General features: G+C 36.9%; 1 protein-coding gene across 1 annotated transcript; it reads right to left on the bottom strand.

The window, feature by feature from the left end:
* Window positions 1-4,579: 4,579 nt before the first annotated feature.
* On the bottom strand, window positions 4,580-9,620 carry LOC104229605 (serine/threonine/tyrosine-protein kinase HT1-like). The gene is made up of 3 exons (XM_009782264.2): window positions 8,115-9,620; window positions 6,148-6,603; window positions 4,580-5,040 (listed from the first exon to the last, which is right to left on the bottom strand). Exons 1-3 carry the CDS (start codon window positions 8,532-8,534, stop codon window positions 4,792-4,794), a joined length of 1,125 nt encoding a protein of 374 aa, XP_009780566.1. The 5' UTR covers window positions 8,535-9,620; the 3' UTR covers window positions 4,580-4,791.
* Window positions 9,621-10,065: the final 445 nt, after the last annotated feature.

Raw genomic sequence — 10,065 nt, 5'->3', positions numbered from 1 at the left:
GGGACTGAATGCTTCAACATATATATATTTAACAAGGGCCCCACAATTTGTGCGTTTTTCTTTATTTTTTTGTCGAGGCTCATCTCGTCCTTATTTTAAAAGGATATCCTATAGCAACTACGTTTCTTGTTGCGTTTGTCTCTACTAATTGAAAACAGTAGATAGCCCTAATTAATTACATGCTTGCCAAGTTATCTATACAGAGTTCCGAGTGCTTGCACAAAATCAGAAGCACGGCCACGTACACAGTCGGCCGAGCAAAAATTAAGGGCCCAAATCCAGCCCATGCGTGATGGACCAGACCTGGGCCATTGTTCGTTCGATGCAGGCCTGCTTGGTCTGTTTCGACCCGGGCTCGACCTTCGTGAGGTTGAGATTGCAGTCTCCGTGTTCTTTGTCTTAAAACATGATTTACCAGTTATATGAAGCAGTTTATCAGAAAGGAAAGAACTTAATTAATAGAGTACGATTTTCATGCTTGGCCTACATTAAAGGACATATTACAAAGTAAAACTAAGTCTGAGATACAACCTATTTCATTGGGAATATTTTCACCTATCAGCATACATATATAAACTATCATTCAGCTAATCTATATTGATATACACTGGGCATACAGGCTACTTCTATTGTCAACACAGGAATGAAAATTATTATACAGTACATGATATCTAATGTAACAATCTATGTATGAAAGTCAACTTCAGGTCTTTTCTTTTTGTATTCATGCTCAATGTTCCAATTACATTTGACAGTGCATTGGTTGTGTACCTGGTATAGAGGACAAAGAAGAAAGGAATGATCAGCTGGGCAGTATGCAATAAACACAGCAACAGCAGATACACAGCAACAACACAGCAACAAACCAACAACCACAAGTGTTTTCCACAGTCCACAGACAACCAGCAACAGTTTCCAGAACAAAGAAAACCAACAGATGGTCGAGCACCAAACAAGTAATCCCAGAAAAGAGTAATGAAACAACAGAAGTAACAGAGTGTTCAATGCAGCAACACCAGCAGTCCAACAATCACAAGCAGCTCAATCAGTGCAAACAACAGAACTTGGCCAAGACAGCTTGACCAATATGAACTCCTATGTAGCTTTCAGACAGTGTTTGGTTACAGTGTTTACTGGAAATTTCCTTATGTTTTCAGTTTTCTTTAAACTCACAAGACCTCTCTCAAGACTAAAATTTCCAGCCCCTTTTAAGTTCTGAAAATGGCCTATTTATAAGCCAAACCACCAGTGCAGTCAAGCTGCCTGGATTCTGCCAATTTGCAGACTGCCCATACCCTTTAAACCCATGCCTAAGCATCTTTTGATGCCAGCCATTTGTTCCCCACGCCTGGCTTATTCTTTAATCAAGAGTTATGGGCTCATTTTAGTATTCATTTTAAACCCCATACTCTTGTGTCTTGTTCCCCATTGGTATTAGTTTAATCCCAAATTAGTACCCTACTTGTCAGCTCATTTAAACTAAGTTTTCTGTTCTTTTCAAACCCCAGACTCCCCCTGTTAAACCTCGATTATTACTGCCCTAAACCCATAGTAGCATCAGGGCATTTTGAACTTCTGAAAGTTCAATTTCAGAATTGCCCTAGCCTGATTCTTTTAATTGTTTACAATGCAGTTACAAACTAGCATTCACAGATAATGTCCAACATTCAATTCACAATACAGGTTCGTTCAGTCATGTGAGGTTGTACGCATTAGCATATCTGAACATTCAGTCGTAGGAAGTTAATCGACGACATTTATCAAGTCGACTATACTAATTACAACAGGTAACAATCAGTCGTTCATATAAACAATACGTACATGGACCCAAAGGGCTTCGGACAACTTTTGTGCAATTATTGGGAACCTATATAAGTTATTTATGCGACGACTATCCTAACCGGACATGCTTATCACAGGATACATTCAAATCATACACAGAAAACAATCGACCAAATAAAAAGGTCTTTGACAGAGATGGAAGAAATTAAGAAAACTATCAGAAAATAACAAACAATCACAACAAAGCATGCTAACGACTTAATTAGCAGTTGAATAAACAAAAAGGAAAAGAAAAACTTACCGAAAAATGTTTAAACCAAACTGACCCAAATCTGACTCAACTTTGACCATTTGAGGCCGAACAAACTTTAACCAGGGTGTTCTCACATGAGAACACCTTGGTTAAGGTCTATTAGACCTCAAACCCCTGTCAAGACTGGCCGGATTCCACAGGTTCATGTGTTCTAGGGTCTGGATTTTCAGATCTGGTTTTTAGAAGTTGTGGGTAGATTCGGACCAAACCAAGCTTGGTTTGGTCACGAGGGAAGTCATGGGAGTGTCTGGTACGAAGATGGTGAGGTTTGGTATAGATCGAGTTTTGTCTCGAATCTTCAAATCCAGATTCGAGACGATGGGGGTGATTCGAGGTACATGGTTAGTGGATTCGTGTTCAGGGTGGTTGGATGTTTCAGGGGTGTGAAGGGGGTGGTCACCGGCGTTCATGCCGCCGGGTTCTGGTGAAAGGGAAACTAGGGCGGCTGCTAGGGTTTGGGGGTTTCAGGGCTTGGGGAAGGAGATGAGTGAAGGGTGGGGTTCGGATAGGGGGCGTGGGGTACGATAGAAAGCTTATATACGATCTAGGGGTTTAGATCCTGGCCGTTGGATCAAATGAGATCTATGGCCAGGATCTATTCACTTAGGGAAGACGGTGTCGTTTTGGGTTTGATAGTGGGTGAGACCGGGTGAGGCTGGATCGGGTCAAAGTTTGACGGTTTTAGGGGGAATGGCCTAGGTCCGTTGGATCAAGGGGTTGGACGGCTTAGATTAATCTGCCTGAAACGACGTCGTCGAAGTGAAGTGATCAACCTGATCAGGACCGTTTGTTTGAGTCAGATCAACGGTTCTGATAAGGACGCTGATACGGCGTCGTTCGAATCAGTGTTTGGGCAGGCCTGACTTGGACTGGGTCTTTGTGCCGGTTTTGGGCCTATTTTTATTTCATTTCCTGGGCCCAAATCACTCTTTTCTTTGTTCTCTTATTTTAAAACAAAAATGAAATAACAAAAAAAATAATAAAACAAATGAAATTAAAACAAACAACCATGTGACACTTCAACACAATTATCACACCAAATTAAAATATTTAAGTAAGTTAAATCACAACCTAGAACGAACGATGCATATATATTTTTTTGAATTTTCGTTCTTTTTAATGACCGAATTATGATTTTAATTACCCTGACATACATGCTTTGTATTTTGATCGGTAAGATTAAATGCAAAATGGACAGACCCATAAATGACTAACAACACATGTCACGGAAAACTCGAAACATTGTACAGCGAAGTCATTTGTCACTATTTTTATTTTCTTTTGGAGCGATTGTCCGTGAAGCAAAAATCTCATGCTTACACGTGCCATATGTGATAAACACATGCTATATTTATCTTAATAAATTCATTGAATGCGTACAAATTATTAATTTAAAATCTATTATCTTATTTTATTTATTTATTTTTTATTTTGCTTTTAGTTGCATTTTTATCACTTCATCCTTTTCAAATTAGATGAAGTATTTCCCTTTATAATATGTTCCAAAATAAATGTCATATTTCTAAATTTGAAAATAATTCAACTTTAAACTTTTCATTTTACCCTTAATGAGAAGCTTTCATAACCACACAAATATCATGACTCCACAAAGCTTTTATCCCTTAAACTTTTAAGACTACAAGTTTCAAAAGTCTTCTTCTTTTTTCTTAAACTACGCGCTCAGTCAAACTATTTCAATAGACGCGCAAAAGAAAACTTCAAAAACAACGTGTTAAATGCCTTACAAAAGACATATATGGTAATGAGACATTCTTTAATTTGTGTAAAAACAAATCACTTGTGATTAGGTTATTTGTCACTTAATCAAAATACTTCATTATGGTTTAGGACGTTAATAGTTTAACAACAGGTCGCCTGTTCTACCAGCGACCTACCTGGTTAATAATAAAATTTATTATTTCAGAAAAATGAGTGAATAATTTGTTCATTCAAACTTCATCTGTATAAAATCATGATATAATGAAGATGGAGTCTATGCAAATTTAAGTTTCATACAAAAAGGCGTATGAGAGAAAACTAATAGATCTCGTTTTCAACTAATTATCATTATCATTTGAAAGACTAACAGTGTATTCCCATACGTGGGATCCGAGAAGAATAGGATATATGCAGTCTTACCCCTACCCTGGAACTGGAAGGGCTAAGTGGCTGTTTTCGGTAAACTCAGTTTAAATAAAATAATGTACTATAAATTTGATGTTATTGGCACACACAAATAAAATAAGCCAATCTTAAATATACATAAAAAGGGCAGCCCGGTGCACCAAGCTCCTGCTATGCACGGGGTCTGGAAAGCGTCGGACCACAAGAGTCTATTGTACGCAGCCTTACACTTACCCTGTATTTCTGAAAGAGGTTGTTTTCACGACTCGAACCCGTGACGTCCTTGTCACATGGCAGCAACTTTACCTCTGGCGCCAAAGACTCTCTTTCCAATCTTAAATATACATAACACAATAAAATAATTTATGATATTTTAGCAGTAGAAAATACTGCTAAAATGCCACCAGCAGTCCATTCACAATAGCACTGTTAGATATCATATAACATGAATTACATCAGATGTGATAAGTATACTATATATACAAGTTGTAGTTTACTAACCTATTGGAGAAACCAAAAGGCTGATCAATAATACAATGACAATATTTATTGTTGGTTATAAAAGAGTCAGGTCAGATATGTACAGGTATAGATGAATTCATTGATACACAGTCTTTCAATCGTTCGATAATGGCGTTTCGACTGACAAGTCTTGAATGGAGTGTCAATGGAAGCCCTTCTTTGACACATTCGTCGTATTTCTCTAATGCAGATACAATGTCTGTGAAGTCTGGCCTCTTTGAGGGGTTTGCAGCCCAGCAGCGTTTTATGAGGTGCGCGAGTGCTGGTTGACAACTCGCGGGCAAAGGTGGTCGTTCGTTCTGCAATATAGTGAAAGAAAGATATAAAACAGATGAATTTTCATTCAAGTTTTATGGAACTATCAAGAACATTGCATCAGAACAGAAATGAAAAACGGTTCAATAAGTCTCGGGCTATTAACACATTTGTCCAGGGCTCCAGGCGATCAAAAATAATTACAGTCGTTAGCCAAATATACAAAACATATACACTGATTATGTATAAAGTAATATGTATATTGTACTTAATATACAAAAGATATACATTTGCGCACTGGCTATTGTTTTGGGAGTTGGTATAAATGTGTAGAGCCAAGTGTAATGTGTTGTAATAGTAGCCACTTCTAGGCTCATTCCCGGCTACTAGATTGCTCCAGTGCTTCGGGTACTATGGACCATCTGTCATCCATTGTAACGGAGCCATTTCATTAGCGAGGGTGCCTAAGCACAATTCTTTAATTGCTTTCGCTTGTGATGAGAATAAGATAACAGTGTGATCTCTCTATAATAGTATCCCTATATAACAACCATTTACTATAAAAGCTAAGTTTTTCTTGGAATTGATTTTTATATTAGGTTATAGTATAAGTTCTCTATAACAACACTTCACTATAGCAGCCAAAAAATATCGGAACAAACGAGACTATTATAGAGATGTTTGACGTATTAGGTAAAGGTACACGACGATATCAGTACTATGACCTCCTCCTTTTGGTTGAGAGCAGATCTTTTCTCCATAACATTTTGAAGATGAATTATTCTTGTTAATAAGTTCCTCAAATTTCCAATGAAAAACAATAACAATAACAAACCCAGTAGTTTCCCACAAGTGAGGTCTAGGAAGGTAAGATGTACGCAGCCTTACCCCTACCCCTAGAAGGGCAGAGAGGTTGTTTCCGATAGACCCTCGGCTAGAGAACAGCTGAAAAAGAAAAGTTAATTGCAACAAGTAGGAATAACAGCAAGATAAAATAAGATCGAATCCAAGAATGCAGTTAAACTCTAGGTAGTAATAACAATTTATGAATAAAAAGATATCATACTAACACTAACGCTAGCGAACTGAGCAAGACAAACAGAAACGCGCGACTGCCTAACTGAAAACAAAAATATGTGCAGAAGTCTAACCTTCTCAGCAACAGCAAAAGCGGCTTGCACAGGCGTCATTCCTTGAAACGGCAACAGAGCTGTTGTAAGCTCCCAAAGCACAATTCCAAAGCTATACACATCAACTTTGCGCGTATAAGGTTTTTCCTTAATCATCTCTGGCGCCATCCAACGATAAGTTCCCATATTTCCTTTAGCTTCTCGACACTGTGTTTCAAGACATGATGTCCCAAAATCTGCAACCTTGACACGCATTTCGTCATTCAGAAGTAAATTACTTGATTTCAGGTCTCTATGGATCACTCCTTGTGAATGCAGATACGCCATCCCTCGCGATATATCGAGAGCTAACCTCAGAATTGTTTCTATTGAAAGTGAATAAGGCTCTTTCTTGTTTAGATACATTCTCAATGTTCCTTGTGACATGTACTCCATAATAATGCAGTATACAGGAGGCTTTTTACAAGCAGCAATGAACTGTAGATAAAAGAGGATATTTTGTAAGCAAAACTGTATCATTGGACAAGAATTTGACAGTAAATTATGCATCAATTTGAAGCTGCACATATTTAAGGAATCCAAAATGACAGTCTCATTTACAACAACAACAACATCAACAACAAACTCAGTGTAATCCCACGAGTGGGGTCTGGGTAAGGTAATGTATACGCAGACCTTATCTCTACCATAAGAAGGTAAAGAGGTTGTTTCTGATAGACCCTCGGCACGAGGGACAGTCTCATTTACGGATATAAAAATTAGAAAAGAAAAAGAAAAGCTAAAAACTTGGAAGATCCCACACAACAAAACCACTCAATGAACATAAATTTGTTTGTACTGAACATAAAAGAGGGTAGAAGCGTGAGCTTTAATGAAGAAAGACGCAAATGGAGGAAAACTACAAATATGTATCTGTAGTCCAAGACTAATATCTATAAGCATGAATACCAAATATATGGACAAAGAAATTGAAGAAAATTTACGATAAAGTGAAATATCAATTGTCTAGTGTAGTCTCTTCAGGATTACGCTCACTGATAAGGAAAAGTATGCCTTAGAACTTGATGACAGCATTGAAGCGCCCATTAAGCAAGACTAAGCGCTCAACACGTTTTGAGCCTCGCTTCAGAATTTAGGCGCACCTTTGATAACACTAGAACGGGGGGATTTTCACCGGAGCAGAACAAGCTAAGGCCTAAGATTTATTATGTTTCTGTGCTTTCAAGCATTTCCTCCTAATAATCAAGCTGAAGTTAAAGCTAGAGGTATGAGAAAATCAAGTATTTAGAACAAGGGAGAAACAACACATGAAAAAGTATGTTGCTTAGAAAAAAGACAAATACTAGACATCAATGTTTCTGTGCTTAAGGAAAAACCATGTGTTACTAACAGGTAATGTCACAATTCTCTAGTCACCTGTGTAGTATATTTGGTTAGTTGAATCTTCTTAAATACAGTAGTAAAATGAACACTTAGCCTCCACAGGAGCATAATTTTCACTAATCATAGAAAATTTCTACTATTCCAATTACAAGAATACAAGTAAACATGAGACAAAAACCAGATTTCCTTCCATCTGCCTAAGTCTTAGTGGGCAGAATGTCGCGGTACATGTGCTAGTGAGAGATAACACGTACCAAATAAACACGATACAACAACAACAACAACAAACCCAGTGTAATCCCACTAGTGGGGTGTGGGGAGGATAGTGTGTACGCAGATCTTACCTCTACCTTTAAGAAGGCGGAGATCAAGGTTGTTTTCGGTAAACCCTAGGCTCAGGAAAGATAAAAAGGAAGGAACAACAACAAGCAAACCAATCAGAAAACCGAAGCGAAAGAAACAACAAGTAATAACAGAGATTCAAGAATAAGAAAGTACAAGACTAACACTAAGTAATGCACCAAAACTACTCGACAAATAAACACGATAAATAACATAAAAAGAGCATAAAAAATCATCATTTTGAAATGTAAAGGAACTGCAACCTGAACTATATTGGGATGATATAAACGAGAGAGCAAACGAACTTCAGACTTAAACTGCTGTTCAAGTTTAGCTCTAGTTTCCTCCTTATGAGTTGGAATCCTAACCATTTTAACAGCAACTGCTCTCTGCTTATAAATTCCTCTATAAATCCTGCTATGTGCTCCTGAAGCAAACTTATTACCTATAAATAACTGAGACAAATCAGCTGTCCATTCTTCTTGATCTTCTTTAGAAACTTCCCAAGTTTCAACATTATCAGATTCTAATATCATTGACCATGATTCTAAACTATCAAATCTTTTCTTGTCCATTGTTTCTATATCAGATGAATTCCATTGATTTCTTGATGATGATGATGGCATTTCTAATGGTTTACTCTTTGATCTCCTAAGCCTAAAGGGATTAAAACAAGTAGCCATTGGGAAAAAAAATTGACAAAACCCCTTTAAATAACAACCCAGTGGATCCCACAAGTGGGGTTTGGGGACGGTAACGTGATGCAGACTTTACCCTACCCCGGAGGGCAGATAGGCTACTTCCGAAAGACCCTCGGCGCTAGGAAAATGATATCAGCAATGTAAGAACCGAAGAAAAACAAATGGAAGAAAGCAGTAGCAATAGCAACAAGCAGTAAAACGACAGGGTAATAGAAAACCAAAGCGGAAGATAGTACTAAAACAATCCTAATACTGGCACTCTAAGAATCGAAGACAAAAAGTATCAAAAACACACTTTCAGGAGGTGTTTTTCTTCTGAATGTGTGATTTGATTTCAAGAAATGCATGAACTGATTTAGAAACATGGGTTCTAAAGGGTAAACTTAAATTCATTAATCTATCATTAAAACAAACCATTAAGCCATATACCAAAAAACTTTTTCAAAGTACTCGAAGATCAAGAATCAGTCTTTTATTATTTAATAGACAGAACGTCTCTGGCTAGAGCGCGGACTTTTTTTTTTGCCTTAACCTAAATAAAGACAAAGCATTTTAGGAAAGTCGACGTTAAAAAACAAGAAAGAAAAATTTCAAGACCATTTTTCAAGAATCAGTCTTTCTTTATTAAATAGACAGGAAGTCTTTGGCTAGTGCGATAACTTTTTTGCCTTCACGTAAATAAAGACAAGAGCGTTTTAGGAAGGTTGACGTTAAAAAAACAAGAAAAGAAGCTTTGCATGATTAAGGAAAGAGAACTTTCAAGACCATTGAAGAGTAAAAATTACAAGAAAGAGCTGTGGAAAAGGAAAAGACGATGAAGATAAGGTAGAAAAGATTTCATGGTGATAAAAATTGACAGAAAAATAGCCATAAAAATGGAGTCTTTTTTGCAGAAGTAGCCTGTGAAAGTTGCATGAAACTTTTGGAATAGCCATGTTGAGAAGAAAAAAGAAGTTAGTTTGGTTTGGGGGGAAAAAAAAGGATGAATGTCAAAGCAATGATTTCAAGGGAGTCTCGTGAATTCTTGGTTTAAGATCAAAAGCTGTTTAAGACTTGACATATAGAGAAAGAAAAAGAAAATGGAAATGCTTTTTTAGAAGGAACCCAAGTCTTCTTCCTTTTTCTTTTTTCAATCAATCAATGCTAAATTGCTTTTAAGTGGCCACATTGTTAAAACAAGAGCCACTGAAATTTGACTAGTAGAGTTTAAAAAGGGTATCGTGTATGCAGACCTTATCACTACTTCGAGGGGTAAAATGGTTATTTCCGAAAGTGGCCACATTGTTAGAACCACAAATTTTAGAGAAATTAATTTAAGCACATTTATAAGAGAATCATTTACAACTTCTATATAGGAACTGATTAATTTGGATTTGCGTCTTTCTAAGAGCCCGTTTGGCATGCATTTTTTTTTTTTACTTTTTTTTGATTTTTTTTTTTTTACTTTTTTCGATTTTTTTTCTTTTTTGAAATTAGTGTTTGGCCATAAAAATTTTAATTTTCACCTGAAGAT

The sequence above is a fragment of the Nicotiana sylvestris genome, chromosome 5 (assembly GCF_000393655.2).
Source record: "Nicotiana sylvestris chromosome 5, ASM39365v2, whole genome shotgun sequence".
Classification (NCBI taxonomy): domain Eukaryota; kingdom Viridiplantae; phylum Streptophyta; class Magnoliopsida; order Solanales; family Solanaceae; genus Nicotiana; species Nicotiana sylvestris.
This window is presented reverse-complemented; position numbering and strand designations above follow the sequence as displayed.